The following is an 18777-nucleotide window of genomic DNA, read 5'->3' on the forward strand; positions in this document are numbered from 1 at the left end:
TCTCTCTCTCTCTCTCTCTCTCTCTCTCTCTCCCTCCCTCCCTCCCTCCCTTCCTCCCTTTCTTTCTTTCTTTCTTTCTTTCTTTCTTTCTTTCTTTCTTTCTTTCTTTCTTTCTTTCTTTCTTTCTGAGTGCTCTGTCTATATGTACACCTGCATGCCAGAAGAGGGTATTAGATTCCTTTATAGAGAGTCATGGGCCACCATCTGATTTCTGGGAAATTGAACTCAGGACTTCTGGGAAAGCAATCAGTGTTCTTAACTGCTGAACCATCTCACAGGCCCCCATAGAATACAATCTTAGACTTGGGAACCCAATCCTGTATCTTTCTCTCCCCACATAGCCCCCTACCCCACACCCTGGACCATTATACAGCACTACCCAGCTCTATGGGCACAAACTGGTATATATTGAATATCATGGAAAAACAAATCATGTCTATCTAAATAAGTTTTTCACTCACAGCTTCAAACAATGCAAGACAGAACAATACTAGTAAAATGGAAATGAACAAGGCAGGGTCTAGATGATGATAGCAGAGTGGAACATCTGGATCATTAGCAATGGAACATCTGCTACTCACCTATGCTATTTTTGTTGTTTAAATAGAAATTGCATTGAGAGGACTTATGAGTCCATTTGGTCCAATGCAGGTGTTTGTGTTGCTTTGGGATTAGAGGTGATCATATTTTAGTCTGTAAGCACTGAAGCCTGGAGGGTACTACTGTAGTTTAATTGTTTAATAGTTGCTATGAAAACTATTACTGCAGAGCATTGAGAAAAAAACATGAACAAATGTGATGCTGCTTATTTTCAAAGATAATTTAGATGACTACAGAAGGGCAGTGGATATCTTGTCTAAGTTGAATAATTGTGTTATTTAAAAGGAAAAGAGCACCAGCCACGAAAGCAGGCATCAAATTTTAATTAGAGTTGGGTTTTGCATTAAGCATAGTTCTATAACCTGATGCACTGTGCTTAAGACCAACGTAGAAATGCCAGGGGACAGCAGCATGTCAGACATTGTGGAGCTAATTATGATGGAGAAGCTTACAAAAGGCCAGGAAGTCTGCAGCAGGGTGAACAGCACACATAGACTTGTTTATTATGGGACAATTATCTAGAGAATTTAATCAGCATTGCTGAGCAGTGTTGGCCATATATCTAAACAACTTCTACCCACTGCTCAAACTGGCTACTAATAGTTTTCATCTGCTTTTCTCTTTTACAGACCTAAGGAAGAAATGTGAAAGCCTATACACACAGACACAGAGACAGAGAGACAGACACACAGACACACAGACACACACACACACACACACACACACACACACACAACACAAACACACACACACACAATACAGAGACAAAAACATACCACATATACATACCACACACACACACACACACACACACAGAGACATAATACACACTCACACAAAGACATATAACACATACCCTCACCATACACACACATACACAACCCGCACACACACACATATACACATCACAAACATACATAACACATTGTACACACCAAACCCACAGACGAACCATAAAAACACACACATAGACAAGTACACACACACACACCTCATACGACACACACACACACACACACACACACACACACACACAAACAGGGTTGAAATTGGAATTTACCTCTTTCAGCACTACCTCTGTAACTTTATTCTACTTAAGAAGGCCAAGAGACCAATTACAAACAGATGTTTTACAAGTAGTTAAATGGGCCAAGAGTTGGCATTATTCTAGAGCCATCTGTTTATCCTAAAGGATCTCATCTCTCTGATACATTCAGTCTAGAATCGTATTTCTGCTCTTGTCACTCTACTTCTACATCAGCTTTGGAATCCATCCACAGCTTCTGGTCATCCATATGCACTTTTTTTCTATCTATTGAAATTCAACTTATTTCCATGTGATCTGCTTTCTTCCTCTTCCCATACATAGCAATTTTAGTTCAATTTTTTTTGACATTAAAAACAAGCCCAGATATCCTAAACCAAAGATAAGTTGGATTGATCTTCTGACCCTTTACTCTTTATCTTGAATATTTACTCTGTTACAAAAATCTTCCAGTTCAGTAAAGCATGATTTGCTTTCCATCCCCTTCTTTGCATTTTTATTATCCCTGTGAATATTCAACCCATCTTCTTATATTCTAGATGACAAAAACAAGACTGAAGTATGAAATAAAGTTTGAGGGGAGGGATTAAATGAAAATCATACATTATTAAAGTCATTGAAGTGGGGAGGGAGAGCAGAATGAAGTCTAAACTCAACTATGCGATCAGGAGAGTTTCTTAAGAGTAGGAGGACTAAGTTGAGGGCTTGCTCAGGAGCCAGATAGAAAGGGAAAGCACATTTTCTAACATTTCCATGAGCTGACATGGTTTTACACTTTGGTATGAGACACTCATAAGTATTACCTTCCTGTTTTCCCACAGATACTTAGAGATGCTCTCTCTCTCTCTCTCTCTCTCTCTCTCTCTCTCTCTCTCTCTCTCTCTCTCTCTCTCTCTCTTTCTTGTTTACATTTCAAAGATATGGCTCCTTGGTCCTTCAGGAACACAGTTCTGTTATGTAAACTGCCAAGAGACTTTGAAAATGATCATTGCTCAAAAGATCAGAGACTGAATCACAAATTAGAAAAAAAAATGTAAAGACATTACTCTAGGAAATTAGAGTTCTTGGACTATCTAACATCAGTTTTAAAAACCCTACATTAAAGTTATTTGCTTTGAGACTCAAACTAAGACTTTCTTAGTCAATAGCTCACATGGGGCTTCCTCCCTTCTTCTCTATTCTTATTTCAGATTATAGGGAACTGAAGACTATGCTCTTGTGCTATTTTTACTACATTAGTACCACTATTTCCTCATATGATAGACTATAAACCAGCAGTTCTCAACCTGTGTGTCATGACCCTTTTGCCTAAGACCATCAGAAAACAACAGATATTTATATTACAATTAGTAACAGTAGCAAAATTACAGTTATGAAGTAGCACCAATGAAAATAATTTTATGGTTGGGACATCATCACATCATAAAGAACCATATTAAAGGGTCACAGGCATTGCGAATATTGAGAACCACTGCTTTAAATAGGCTCTGTATAAATATACACATATAGTTTCCATGACATTTTCTTATCTAGTGTGACAATACAGCCCCCAAGGGTATCTAACCAAAACCCTAACACCAGGCTTGAGATTTCTCTTTTGAGTTTTTGGCCAGGTTTGCTCAAGAGACTTACGAAACATTACAGAACTGCCTATTACCTTTGGTTGTCTTCCAGAGATAGTAGGTAAGTCCTGATTGCTGAAGACACCAAGCACTAAAAAACAGGGCCCAGAGACCCCTGAGCTGGACGTGAGCTGAATGATTCCTCTCTGAGGACTAGCCTTCATGGTACCAGAAAGCGCCAGGCAAGCTTCCAAAGGAGGAAGGGCATTCCTATCTAGCTCTGATGCTTATGCATCAATGACCAGCATGGGAGGACAGACACTGAGTTTTCCCAATCTTAGAACAAGAATTTTCACCCATGACTTGCATTTCACCATCAATGAACCATGAAAACTTCACCAGAAATTTTCCCTGAAGCATAGATGCACAAGACATTAAAGCATGTTTACAAAGTACTCTTGATTATGATGTTCGATTGGGTGGTCTTACCAAGTGAATTCCATGCTTTTGTGTTAAGGATTTTATAGTTAAAACACCTTGTTAAGTGGGTTACAGGTATGGTGCTAAATATTGAAATGTTAATAGGGTTTTAGCACATATTTCTTGAGGAATTTATCTCATGAACAACAACAGTGGCCTTGTGGAAGAAATCAACAGAAGTCAGAAAAGATTTAGAAATATTTAGAACATTCAGCTTTTGTCAATGGTATTTGTAGTTTGTTTATTCTCTTCTCTATGAAGACCCTTGTATAATCTAGAGTCAACCCCCAATCTAGGCTGTCATTGTCTATGTCTAAGCAGGGGACTCTAAACAAGTAGACCCAGAACAGAAATGCCTTGTGTGCTTGCCATTCTGTTATACATACATTAACAATTCAAAATACGAAGTGGGAGAATGCTGGTGACTTCATGATACAGGTGCTAATTTGTAGAAAGGTCTCTTTTACATTTGAATTACACTCAGTCAAATCAATTAGGTTCATATGTATGAGTCTTTAATCTTAAGATATATATCTATTTCAACTTGAACAAAAATTGTCGGTTTGGCCATTGTATTACATTTTATTTGTGCATCCACTCAAAGCTGTCAATATCTAGTGGGAAGGATATGATGAAGTTAATTCTTTACGGTTAATATTAAGCCCAAGGAGTGTAAAGCACACATGTAATGAATCTTGCTATAATAATTTGACCTCAAAAGACAATGAGATAGCCAAAGCACAGAGGTTGGTAAGGAAGCCAGCCCTACTTAGAGAATGTGTCATGAGGGGGTAGCGAAAACCCAGGAAAGAAAGACTTTTTGTTCCAGAAGAAGCTGAGTCACTAGTACTGCACTCCAAATGGAACAGATCTTGGTGTCCCACTTTCAAAGTGAGCCGAGAGGCAGCTGCCAGCCAGTGAGCATCTGGGACTCAGCAGCCACACCAGGAAGAGACAGTAGAAAAGGTTTACAGTAAGCTGCAGAATCACACATGACCCTCACGAGGGCAGTAGTCCCTTCGTTATAAAAGAGAGAGTTCTAAGAACACAAAGAAAATAGTGTGGAGCACTTGGTAAATATTAAGGGAAACACTGTCATGTATGATGGCAGTGTATGTATGATGTATTTACGGTAGTCAACTGACCAAATCCCTACCTTACAGGCACATTGTGTTGTGACAGTCTTCCTGGAGAGATGCAACACACACACACATACATACACACACACACACACACACACACANACACACACACACACACACACACACACACACACACCCCTACCTAATCACCCCAGAGAGAGAGAGCCTATGGCAGACAAAATAATGGTGCACCAATGCTGAAATTGGTCAACTGGCGAGTTTTTCATTAGGTTATTAAAAGGTGTATGAGTGATGGAGTATTTACAAGGAATAGGAATAACTTAAAAGTGACTACATCACTGAAAGCCCACCCAAACACAGGTGATGATGCCTGCAAATTTGGGGCTCTCTCCACATTTCTAGACAATGCCATAGTCTGAACAAACTTGTTCTCACACTTTGGCTGCTCAAAGTTTCCACCTCCAGCACTGTTCACTACATTTTATGCTGTTGGGAAGGTACCTCAAGAATCTTCCAAGACAATGTTCTCCAGGACATGGTGATCTTCCTTTGCTTCCTGACTTCAAGTTTGTAAGCCTCCTCTTTCATCCAGGAACAGATGTTTCAATTCAGTGAAACATGCCCGAAAATGCTTCATTTGTACATTCTCAAATCATTTCTCCATTCTTCGAATCATCTCCCTACTCTCTTTCTTCCTTTCCTCCCCCATCTCCCCTTCCTTTTCTCTTTTGCCCCATTCTCTTATATTACAGAAATGATGCTATTGACAAGACAACTAACTGTACCAATCTATAATAAGCATGAAAAGTCAACATGCATTCAGGCAGTTGTAGGCATACTCAGCACCTTAAATGTAATATGTCAACTGACATCTTGCAGAAGAATCTTCCTGGTTGCCTTCTCATTTTTTTTGTGTGAAATATTACAACTTCCTGGATATCTGTTTCTAGTGTTTCCCAATATCTTTTTATATCTTGAACAATAACAAACAAACAAACAAACAAAAAACCCCAAACAAAACAAAACAAACAAACTCAAATGGCCTCTTAATGTCACCACTCTTGAATAGATCTGGGGATCTTGTGATTTTTAGCAGTCTGCCTTACCTAGCTCTGCTCTCAAGTGTTGTGCTACTGAAAAGGCTTCTTAAACCAGTGTTCTTTCATCTGGAGCACAGGCTAGTAAATGCAGTTAATGTCAAGTTTAGGGCTTAACGTCTTTATTTTTCTTAAAATATAGAATTGGACAAAATTACACCATGTGGATATATAATCAAAAAGAAACCCAAGAACAGTCTCGCCCTATACTTAGGAAGACAGCTAATTCTATTCCCAATAAGCTGCTAAATAACAAAAAGACAACTTCAGTTAGCATATTTCAAAGAAGGACTTCAACAGCGCTCCATGTATAGCCTTCATGTATTTGAGTAGTCCTTGAGAATTGTATGGCTATTTCAGCTCTACAACACTTAATGACTCATTTGTGATATTAGAAGAACAAACAGTGCTATCTCTTCACTTTAACAAAGATGGAAAGAAAAAGGAGGGAGAAAGAGAAGAGAAAAATGAAATAATTTCTTATAGCATTTCAAATGTCAAATTTTAGTTTAATTACTGCCCATGGGAGGCATGGGAGTGAGATCTCTAAGAAACTTGGTGACAAGTCCTTAGAAGCCATGAGTATGTTATTTTCTGGGGCAAAGGAGGATTAAGGTTTAAAATGGAATTAACTAGATGGCCTTAGTATAAAAAGATTACACTGTATTATCTAGGGTGCAGTATTATTAATAGTATAAGAGGGAGGCAGAAGAGAAGGTCAGATATCAGAGGTTAAGAGTCAAGGGATGTTATATGACCTACACACACAAGAACTGCTAGATTTTCAGATGGAGTTGGTAGCTATGGGGCTTGATGTATAGCGGCCTATAGAAATTAGAAGGACCCAGTTCCTTTAGGACAATCTCCATGAAAAGATGTGTCCTGTTGACACTTATGCTCATTCCAGGATGCACACCAGGCTTCTGAACCATGAGGTAACAGAGATAAGTATTATTTTAAACCTAACTGCTTTGAAAAGCAGTACAATTTATATATATATAATTATATATATATATATATATATATATATATATATATGAATTTGAGTATCTGAAACTGTGGCTCTTCTATGAAATTCAAATAACTAATTCAATATATTGGCTATTTGTTGTATATTTAAAATGAAAGGAATAAAAGGAAATTGTTATACTTTGGATGTGAAATGTCCCACATAGAAGAATATATTTGAACAGTTAGTACTCAGCTGGTGGACATTCTAGAAGGCTGGGGAACCTTTAGAAGCTAGCTAGCTTTGGAGCTGGGTGAGGGCAGGCCTTGAGATTTAAGAGTTTAGACAATCCCTGTCCATTCTCTGCTTCCTGGCTGTTGACTCAACAACATGACTGAGCATTTCATATTCCTTCTCCTATGCCTTCCTCAATAAGATATATAATATCTTTTGTTATAGTAGCACTGGACACCTAAAACTATGTCTTCCTTATCAACTATCTACTTCTGACTTGGGTGGTGGGAAACTAACATTCCAAGCTTCTCAAAAGAATTAAAAAAATTTTCCAAGGGATAAAAACAACCAACAGAACTAAGTAGGATAGAAGGGTTGGAACTGATGAAAATTAAATAGTATTTATTATTTGAATGGCTGTGGTGGACCAAGTGGACAGCATGGAAACTCACATGAAAACTGTATGATGAAAGCAAATGGAAATTCTAAGTCAGGGAAATATTGGCCTTTGTCAATCACCAATTGAATCACCTTCACTAAGGAAAGGTTGACGTTGGAGGCAAAGCAAGAAACAGACCAAGGTAGGAAGAAGATTTGAAGAAGTCATCTTGAACCTTCTCTAAATTAATAATGTCAGCAAATCATAGACGCAAGAAGGTTAGAGACTATCACCAGGGTAATATGATAGAGATGCTATCTCACTCCTTGGCTCATTATACTCAAATTGCTCTAAACAAGACAAAGAAAATCTTGAAAGTGGAGGGGACAAAAGATAGATCACATGGAAATTAATAATGGCGTGATGAGAAGAGCAAAATGGAGATAGATGATTCAGATGGAAATATATGACAAAGGACTAGATGCACTGCTCAGAGATTAACATTGTACGGCAGGCTGTGGAGGCGAAAGGAGCGTGGCAAGGAGAACCCAAAGCCGATATTTCCCGCTGCTGATTTGGAGTTAACAAGTCTGAGAAGGCAGAACCCTGGATACCACCAGGGAGAGGTGTCTCTATCATGAGAAAAGGGTGCTGCTCAGTTTGATATAGTCTCCCAAGGGGGAAAGGCTGTGAAGAAACCCCAAGTGGCAAAGATGAAGAGGCATGGTAGGTCTTCTGCATCCCCTCAGAGCCCTAGTTATTGAGGAGACTGGCAGTCCTTAACCCCAGTGTATACATCTGAAAAGGATATTATAAAAGACAACTCAGGAGGAGGGAGTAATCATACCCAAAATTTTATTTTGATTCTTGATTTTTATATTATTTAATACAATAAATTAAAAAACATTTAATAAAAAATATTTGTATATAAGACCTGAAATGTTGAAACTGCTTGCAGGAACCAAAACCAAAACCAAAACCAAATACAAAAAGCCATCAGTGTACTCATAGACAAGAACTCTTTGAAAAGAATTCTAATAGCACAAATAATTATGATAAAAATGGACAAAGTAGATTAAATTAAATTTAAATCCTCCAAGGCAAAGGAACAAACACCAGAATGAACAGGGCACTTAAAGAATATTGGAAATATCTTTGTCCATATACAGAAGATATGTTTTTAATGCTTAGAATATATAAAAACTGCAAAACTTAAATACAGAAAACAAAATTTCACGACCCACAAATGGTCTAATAAACTCAACAGAGTGTTTTCAAAAGAAAAACAACACAAATGCCTAATAAATATTTGGGAAATGTTGAACATCTCTAGTCATAAAAAATGAACGTGAAAATTATTTCAAAATCCCATCTCACCCTGACAAGAGTGACTAACATTAAGAAAATAAATGATAACAAATGCTGGCGTTGACATAGAAAATGATCAACCCTGTGAGCTGCTGGTGTGCTCATAAACTTCTGTAGTGTCTTAGTGTCAGGGTTTCTATTCCTACACAAACATCATGACTGAGAAGCAAGTTGGGGAGGAAAGGGTCTATTTAGCTTACATTTCCACATTGCTGTTCATCACCAAAGGAAGTCAGGACTGGAACTCAAGCAGGTCAGGACACAGGAGCTGATGCAGAGGCCATGGAGGGATGTTACTTACTGGCTTGCTTCCCCTGCCTTGCTCAGCTTGCTTTCTTACAGAACCCAGGACTACCACCCACAATGGGCCCTCCTGCCTTGATCACTAATTGAGAAAATGCCTTACAGCTGGATCTCATGGAGGCATGTCCTCAAGGGAGGCTCCTTTCTCTGTGATAACTCCAGCTTGTGTCAAGTTAACACAAAAAAACCAGCTAGTACATGTAGTCACTCTAGAAAGCCTTTTGGTTTTCTTAAAACAAACAAACAAACAAACAAACAAACAAGCAAACAAACAAGGAAAAACAAAACCAAAACAAACCCCTAAAAAGTAGAACTACCATGTTCTGGGGAGATACTTGCTCATCTATTGTTGTACTATTCACAGTAACTAAGAAGTAAACGTTTACTAACCGGTGAGTGGATAAAGAGAATGTGGCCAATGTAACAACAGTTGCATATTATTTATCACAAAGAAAAATAGAATGATGAGATTTTTCAGGGAAATAGGTGGAACCACAAATCATTTCCGAAAATGTTGTACATTCAGAAAGGTAAAAGGGTGCATATTTTCTTCCCATGTGTCTTTTAGATTTACATATGTGTGTGTACATACATGTGTGTGTATGTATATGTGTATGTACATATGTGTGTATGTGTGTGTGTGTGTGTGTGTGTGTGTGTGTGTGTATGGAGGAGGTATAGGTGAAGAGACTAGAAAGGTGATCATGAAAGAATAGGGATTTAAAAGGAGAACAACAAAACAAAAAGCAACACAAAACCCTAGACCTGGAAAGGATGGAAAGGGAATAACTGGGCCGGCTGGAGATCCGTAGGTGGTTGGGGGTGTGGAGGAGAAGGACCAAGAAAAACAAAATATGTAAGAAAATGCTACAGAAAACCATTTACTTTGCACACTAACCCAAAAACTCCTCGAAAATAGCTTTCTATTTTGAACTATATACTTAAAAAGAGTATGTTTCACAAAGTCAAGGAAAAGTAGTCTTAACATTCATTGCTAACAGGCCTTCTCCACAGGAAATGCTGATGGAAATTTTTGTTATTGTTGTTTGTTTGTTTGCTTTTAACAGAAGCCATGTAACACACACACAAAAGCCCAATGTTATGAGAACAAATTATCCAAAACTTCAGAAGTGAAAGAAAACGCATCAAACATTTTTAGCGTATTCTAAAAGTGACTTAATAGAAATATGACAACACACATTGTTTATGCCACTCGTAAAAATAAAATGTAAGCCAAGCAAAGGCGAGAATTTGAATGTATAATTAATCTGGATGTGAAGGGATACATTATAATTTGAAAGTACATTCTGATTATTTAAAGATATGTATTCTAGCCTCTACAGTATCAACGTTTGCTTTAGCAAACTATAAATAGTGAATCAGCAGAGGAGCTAGCATGGAATTATAAGCATTTCCCAACTAACCTCAAATAAAGTACACAAGAGGAAAAATAAATTTAAAAAGACAGATTGTACAAATAAGAAATCTAGCCCCACTCACGATGTTAATGCACATAGGTGAGGTAGTTACATTATAAGAGATTATTAGGTGATGTTTTAAAAGGTATGTCCTAATAGACTGTCTTGATTGTCTTTAGTAACTTTAAATATGAAGATATAGACTAGAAAAAGATAAGCCAGAAAAAATACAGAGTATCTTATAAATATCAGTTAAGGAAAGAAATACAACCACCACACCTAGAGGTTTTGTTGTTGTTGATTGTTTGTTTTTAAGTGGGATCGCCAGGTAATCCATAAACAGCCATTTTTACGCTGTCCCTAATCACAAGGCTATCTCAACTCACCTCATAGTACTCTCGGGTGCTGTTATTGTTCCTTTAGTCAGGTGATAAAACTAGTCACAGAGTTCCTAAAAATCTTTTTTCCCGAATAACTGCTAGGTGGCAGGTGCTCTTAGGTGCTGGGTCACCTTCTTCACTAAGAAGTAATCCTTTGAAGCATTTACTATAAACTTTTTTTCTCTTCACCTATGGGGGAATCTTAAAGAGAATCAACCCTTCTTCGAAGTTCAGCTGTCTTTCAGAACTATTTCAGTTCTCTCATATGACTTGACTTTTGTTCTGTCTAGGGAGTTACAAGTTCATTCTTATAGGGCCTATTTGACCATCACTGGCATCACAGAAGGGGTGACATTGTAGAAGGTTATAAACAAAAAGGTCCCAGATGATCACTATAGTTCCTGCGCATGTCAGAAAATTTAGGAGGATCCAATGAGCGCCTTAGATAGAGAGTAACTGCTGCTATTTTGTGAGGAGGACATAAACATCCTAATATCAAATGCACCAGCATTTCTTCCTTCCTCCCTAGAGTTCCTTGTAGAGAACTCTCTCACAGACAGACAATACTAGCCATGGGAGTCCCTTATGGACAAGAAGTTCTCTAAGAGATGGCTTACAGAACCCAGAGATGGAGGCATGTGCCTATAAGAGTTGCCAGTACAGTGAAGCATTAATGGTAAACGTCATGAGTATTTTTAAAGGTGTTTTGATTAGAAATTTCTTTGAGAATTCCTGTTTCTTTACCATGTGCCCATTACTCAGAAGCACTGTTGACACTTCGGATCTTGTCTGTTTGAATAGATTCTGAACTCCTAGGGTCTCTTTCTATAGGAAGTTACTTCTGGAGTGGTAGTTCCCTGCCTTTTATGAACTGGGGAATACCCAATGCATCTCAAAGCTGGATTTGGGAAGAGAATGTTACATTCAATGAAAAAGCATCACTAACACTCAAGGCTGCATGTGACCTTAACATGCCCTGTCCCCAACACACACACACACACACACACACACACACACACACACACACACGTTGACCAGTCCTTCCTCAGGCTCATTTGTAAAGAGAACATAGAAATGAAGCTATGACCCTGCATTTCTGCCTTTCTATGAATTTGAAAATCTAAAATCATTCACTAAAATATATTATTGGGCGGCTTTAGCTTAGTATGCATTTTGGAGTTGTTTTGGTGTATTAAAAAATAGTTTTCCCCCCCCCAGGTCCTAACAATATGAGTGATGAGTTACTAAATTAAACTTCAGGTTGAGTAAAATAAACGTGACAGGACAATGAAACAATGAAATCAATAACACACCACACAAACATATATGAATATCCCCACAAACATACAAGCACATAAATGCAACAACACACACATATAAACATACAAACACATACATTTGCACACACATACACACACATGCACACACTCAAACACATATGTTTCAAAATGAACTTTTGGGTTCTTCTTCAAAGGCCATATAAAAAGTATGTGATTAAAATAGAATCCAGCATTCTATAAACAAAAAGAACAACTCTATATAGTATAAAAATGTAAACGAACATTGAGAAAGAGAATAACCCTTCAATTTTGAATTCTAACTCAAATATGGCATAGACAAAAAATGTTGCTCTTCTCTCGATCTTGCTCTCTTGCTCTCTTCCCATCTTTCCCCCCTCTCTCCATTCCCCTCCCTGCTCTATGCTCATCATGGCTGACCTCTACTCCTCTCTCTCTCTCTCTCTCTCTCTCTCTCTCTCTCTCTCTCTCTCTCTCTCTCTCTCTGCCTTTCTCTGTCTCTACTAACCCCCTTCCTCATGCCCTAAATAAACTCTATTAAAATGTTTTGTTTGTAACCTTTTTTAAAAGGGCTTGTGCTTTGAAGATCGTCTTGCATTCAGGCTGCCCCTATGTGTCTGAGAATGATGTAACCATTAAGGCCAGGCCAGCATTTCTTCTCTCCTATAACAAACAACTGTGAGTTCACAGTCAATATAAGAAAGAAAAAAAAAAAGGTCTAGACTTGAAACCAAAGGACTTTGAGATGTCCTAGGTGTCATGTATGTGGTCTTTTAAATCTGGTATTTACTTTATTTAATTTCCTTTTGCTTCAGAATTATTGCTAGCAAGTAGAAGTAATGTCTGCTATAATTAACCCCCAGGGATGTGATGATCAAATAATCTAATATATGAAATGACACTTAATCAATTCTAAGTGTGGTTCTGTACACAGTTGCTTATGCAGATGATATTGGCTTTTGTCTGTAAAGGGTAACTGTGGTGCAGGAATAACAGCTACAAGAATCACTTAGGAGAGAACCTCCATTCTTTTGTTTTTTTCTTTCTAAACACCTAATTATGTAATTCAGGGAAATAAACGTCATAAAACAAATGAGTGAAGAAATGATCCCAAAACTTTTAGCTTTAAAAGTAGCCAAACCGAAGCAAAAGCCTTCATTTTCTTTTAAACATTTTCTTTCTACCAGGCTACTAGCCAGAAAAGAACATGGAATTCTGGGTTTATAATACATCTGCTTCAAGGATATTGATTTCTCTAGTGCTTGATTTCCTTCCTGGAGACATTGTCTGGCTTCTCTTTGCAAAGGTTTTTAAAAGTCTTTAATCCACTTCCTAGAACTTATTATATATTTGAAAATTAAAATCATCACAGTGAAAACAAATACAAGGTTAATAGATTATAATATCTCATAGAACTGTCAACATTTTCATTGTTAAAAAGCCATGTTTTAAAGTTACCAAATTATTAATCAAATTCTGGTCTGAGATGATGCACCGCAGAGTATTGCTGGATTAGTGTCCCACTTATATTCTGTTTTAACTGAAATCACCAAGCAAGTAAAAAATTCTAACAGCACAGAATATCCTATAATTAAACCGTTTCCCCGAAATCTTGTTTTTTCTGCACATTACTGAATAAATGTCTCAATTATTTTATCTTGCTTAAAAGAAATGCTATTTTAATCACTGACTTAACTCTATTAAATACTGAGAGTGTTTCTGATTTGTACAATAAATGCTTGATCAATAATGATTTGTTATTACTTGATCATTTTGCCACTTTCTCAAAAATACTTGTGTAGAATATCCAACTGCCAGTTCTTCAAAACTCAAGCTTTCCTAAACAAGTCTAGTGATTAATACAAGGCATACAGGTATCAGTTCAAATTCTAATTCTGCTTTTCCATATATGTGGAAAGTTAATTCCCATGGCCTCTCATGAGATCTGATGGGAGAGAACTTGGGATTCTTACCTGCACTGAAGCAAAGAAATGAACAAAGATGCTGCGATAGATGAGACTATTATTCTGACTTAGGGGAGAGGCGATGTTTCTTGGTAAGTTAGTGGTAATATTCAGAAGGTTTATTTCTAGAGATATGCTATCAAGATTCAGATGTGGGCCTTCAATTAGTTTGTTTGCTCTTTATAAAGTCACCTCTGTCACCACCTCATAAACGATCTTGGTAAGTTATTGGAATGGTTTATTTTTAATACTTTAGGAAATGTTCCAGGATCAGAAGGAAATTGAGTCAGGATTGAGCCACACTCCTGACAATCAGAAAAGGTAGATTTAACGTAAGCAATTCGTTATGAAAAACACCTTTTAAAAACATTTTTAAAAAATTTTTAATATTTTTGGAATTGAGGGACTACTTAGTTCACCATTTCAGTTTGTAGGAATGGGGAAACTGAGGACAGGACTTAGGGCCTCTTATATGCAAGGCTGGAGCTGTATCCTTCGCCCTGAACACTTCAATTCAAGGGACCATTTCTCCAGGCAGTAAAGAGCAAACCTCTAACTCGACTTTTAAAACGTTGTTGAACTTTTACCTAAATCGACAACAATGGTTATTCTTTTAAGCTTTTAAAATCTTCCCTCCCATAGCACTTACTTGCTTTTCCAGACATGAGGCTGAAATAGAGACTCAGTGTTCATCTGTTCCCATTTGAGTCAGAGGGCTAGAGCCTCACTTAAGAGAAGCTTCAGGCATTGTGTAGAAACCTCAAAGTCTTTTGCTTGATTCACAGAGGTGGGTGATGGATGGGAAGCTGGGGAGACTAGTTCTATCACACAACATGAACACTTGCATCTATAGATGGAAGGCTCTGATCCTTTGAAAGGCAGTATGTAACCTGCTGTACCCCCAGCCTTATCCCAGCTCTCCCTCTATCTTGGCTATTGTGTGTGTGAGCCTTAGCCTGTGAGTATTGGGTCTTCCTGTGTTCCAATGCAACCCAAGAATCCAAGAATTATAGCTCAACTTGTTTATTTCAGTGCCTGACAGTGTCAGCTGAAAACTACCTTCGTTTTTTTTTTTTTTTTTTTTTTTTTTGGGGGGGGGGGCGGTGGTGGTGGAGGTAGGGGTGGGGAGATAATAAGAGCCTAAAAGATTAGCACTGAGCCCTGGTGGAGTTGAAAGGTGGGCCTAGTCGGATCTCAGCACGGCAGCCCAGGCTGCAGCATTCAACAGTACGGGGAGCTCTAGGTGGGAACTGTGAATGCTCAGCTTCCTGCTGGGCAGAGACTACCTGTTCAGCTGGGCGGGCGGCACCTGAGAGATAGACTCAGTTCAACTCGGAGATTTTTTTTTTTTTTTTTTAGGGAGAAGAACAAAAATCATAGAGTACTGAATTCTCCAGCTGGGTCGGGAGGAGAGCACAACAGGAGGAAAGAGAAAGGAAACAGAAGACCAAACAACCAAACATTGTAACCACCTCTTTCAGGTGGCTGGACTTACCGATCTCGGGAGGAGACTCAGACACTAGGTGGAACTAGCGCTTCAGAGATGCTAAAGGACCTAATAGGTCTCCTCTGCCCAGGATTACAGGTGGGCTCAGGTTAGGTGCCAGTGAGAGATCTAACAGATCTCCCCCCCCCCAAGCCTACAAGACATTGTAGCTCGCCCCAAAGCCCCAAATACTAACCCAGGTTAAGGTCAACAGAACTAGAGATAAATCGGCTTTGGTCTTGATTCCTCAGGTCTCCTGTTCTCCACCTTGGAAAGCATTCCAAGTCAAGGCACAAAACTGCTCCAGGTAGTATAGGTTCCCCAGGTACCTCGCTGGGCAGAGGCGACCTCAACCCTCCAGCCTCAGAGGCAGGCTGTCCTCCACCGGGTACCGCTCCAGCACACAGGCCCCACCCAGCCGGGCGCCCCGTGGGGTAGCTAACAGAGTCGAAGCCCCCACCCCTCACCCTCACCTCCCAAGGGCCGATCCCAAGGATCAGTAGCGCAGGGACTTGACTTCTCCATGGGAATCTCTAAGGAGAGCAAAGGGTGTAAAGCAACTTTGCCTGTGATCTCTAGTGCCCAGCGGAGTTTGAGAGACATCACATTAGGCATATGGAGAAGCCAGTCTTACCTTTGCACAGAAAGCCGGGAGTTGACATCCATGGTTAACCGCAGGCAGAGAAAAGCTGACAGCGCAGGCGAAGGCTAAGCAGCCTGAGCGCCCTGCGCGAGGACAGAGACGTACAGGCTGGAGCAGCAGTGGCTGAGACCGGCAGCGGAGATTGATGCTCGCTCCTCCCTGGCTACCAAGTGCTGCAGAGATGTCCTGGTGGCGCCTCCTGTGGTCTGCTCAGATCTTGAAAACTGCTTGCTGGACTTGACCCTTCAGCCTAATTCCCTCCTCCCTCCCAGGTCTCAGGGGACTGCCTTCTGTGCCTCTCGCTGTTGCTCCCTGCTCACTCCCCTCCCCTTAGTCCAGTCCCGCCCCTTGCCTTCTCTGGTGAACACCAGGTCTAAGCCCTGAAGTTGTTCATCCACTTGGCTGCATTTACAGGCTCACTTCTGGCAGTTCTGCCTTCCCGCTGCCCCTACTGGTGGCACACACATCCCCTTAAAGACCCTCTATTTGTCCTCTACAACAAAACAGGAGGTGCAGGCGTGGTCTCTAGCCAAAGGACAGAAACAGCCTAGACAGGCAGAAAATGTACAGGTACCTGCTTCATGATGGCTGAATGTTAAGAGGAGAAAATCCCACTCTAAACTGTAGCAGCGAAGGCTAAGGGGGAAGTTCATATCCCAGTGTCCTGAGCTGGAAGGATGCAAGTCATTCTTAGGGTTGATCCCTGCAGGGAAGACTAAGCATGGGTCAGGGCTTTGATCCCTTCCAGGAAGAAGCAGCCCACCCTCCCTCTTGTCTGCTCTCAGCACAGCGCCTGTGAAATTGCCATCTCCACAAATTGGCACCAATAGAGGGTTCTCCTAACCAGCCACACCACCACCCACATAGATGTTATGAGATCGAAGAAGCCCTTAGAGAACCTTGGTGGCAATTTACAGGAGGCCTATAGCTCAGAAGTAATGAGGTCATGTAGCAGCCTCAGTGCACATGTTTGGAGACGGAGCCACAGAGCTATCAGTTAGACCAGAAAGGAACCTGTGATTACTACCTAGCAAGGCTGAGGTGTGAACCACTATCCCTTCAGAAGTAATCTGGGTGCCTATCAGGCTAATGCACTGGCAGTCATAGAGCAGCATTACCCTGCCTGCTTTGACCTGCAAGAAGCTAACTCAAGCAGACAATTAAGTAGGACTCAGTCTTCAGGCATATTACCCTAAGTCATCAGGTCTGTGAGGACATTATGTATCAGGCTAATAACCTGGAAGGTTTCAAACCAAAGGAAAAAAATAACACAAAGCAATTAGTAGGAACCCTGAACTGAGAAGACGGAGATTTTAAAGCAATCCTTCACATTTTTACAAACAGGTATTATAAAAGTAGAGTTGGTCTCTTGTATCAACAATTTCCACATCTGTGAGGACAACTAACTTTTGGTAAAATGATTTGAAAAGACAGGTCAGGTTTGCCTGAGTATCCTCAGATTTGGAACAATTATCCTGTGGCACAAAGCCAAACTCAGTAAGCAAATTTAAAATAATTGAAATCACATAATGGGAAAAAAAAAAAAAGAAGTAGCAAAATCAAGAACAGAAGAAACACTGGCTGGCAAGCCATCCTACATATTTGTAGGCATGCTCAGGGCCTTGTATGAGTGGCAGGCCAGCATGGACTTCACCATGAGATGCAGAACAAGATCTCATCTCAAAGCAAACCAGAGAACCAGCAAAGACCAAGCAAACTCTCCCCTATACACTTCAAACGATATGGACCAAAGAGGAGGGCATCTAAAGGAAACTTTAAGGAGTACTGTAAGTTCTGTGTGTATTTCATCCTCTAGAAACTATTCAGCAGGCCTGATTGGAAGTTACTTTGCACAAAATGAATATATAAGAAAAGTACCAATCGGTGATGTAAGCTTCTTTCTCAAGGATGCAGAGAAAAGCAGTGCAAAATAATGCCAAACCGAGAAGGCCATGGGTCTGGGGAGGAACAGCTTGAGAAAGAAAGTGTTTGACTTGCAATAGCAATAGTGCCAAGGTGACAATGATACTGGGGACCCATGGAAAACACAGCATGCTTAATCTCATGTTTAATCTCAGTGGTAGCAAGAGACAAACCCTTAAGTCATTGTCTGACCTCCAGACACACATGTACTCCTGAGCAAGTGCACGTATACACAAGGCAGCGTACAAATAATTAACATCAGAAAGCAATGAAGTCTAATGATGGTGGTGGTGATGAGTGAAATAAAGAGGTGCACTTTTGCAAGGTTCAATAAATATGATAAGCTTTTTTTTTTTTTTTTTAGACTGACAGAACATTCAGAAGGCATGAATTACCAATAGGCAGTGAAACAGGGATATGTCTCAGACCTTGCAGGTAAGTTGAGGTATTCAAATAATACTAAATGCAATATGACTGATGCCTGCACAGACAGGGGAATTTATGCATAGACATGGAATGGCAGTGATCTTAGGAGACACCAGACA

General features: G+C 39.6%; 1 protein-coding gene across 4 annotated transcripts in view; it reads right to left on the reverse strand.

Annotated features, from left to right (window-relative positions):
- The window catches only part of Sphkap (SPHK1 interactor, AKAP domain containing), a 143117-nt gene extending 126528 nt beyond the window's left edge, over positions 1-16589 (reverse strand). For all 4 annotated transcript variants that reach the window (XM_021198487.2, XM_029538964.1, XM_029538965.1 and 1 more), the window contains exon 1: positions 16301-16589. In XM_021198487.2, the coding sequence (XP_021054146.1) occupies positions 16301-16332 (32 nt within the window). In that variant the 5' untranslated portion in view covers positions 16333-16589. The remainder of the gene's footprint in view (positions 1-16300) is intronic.
- Positions 16590-18777: the final 2188 nt, after the last annotated feature.

The sequence above is a fragment of the Mus pahari genome, chromosome 5, assembly GCF_900095145.1.
Source record: "Mus pahari chromosome 5, PAHARI_EIJ_v1.1, whole genome shotgun sequence".
Lineage (NCBI taxonomy): Eukaryota > Metazoa > Chordata > Mammalia > Rodentia > Muridae > Mus > Mus pahari.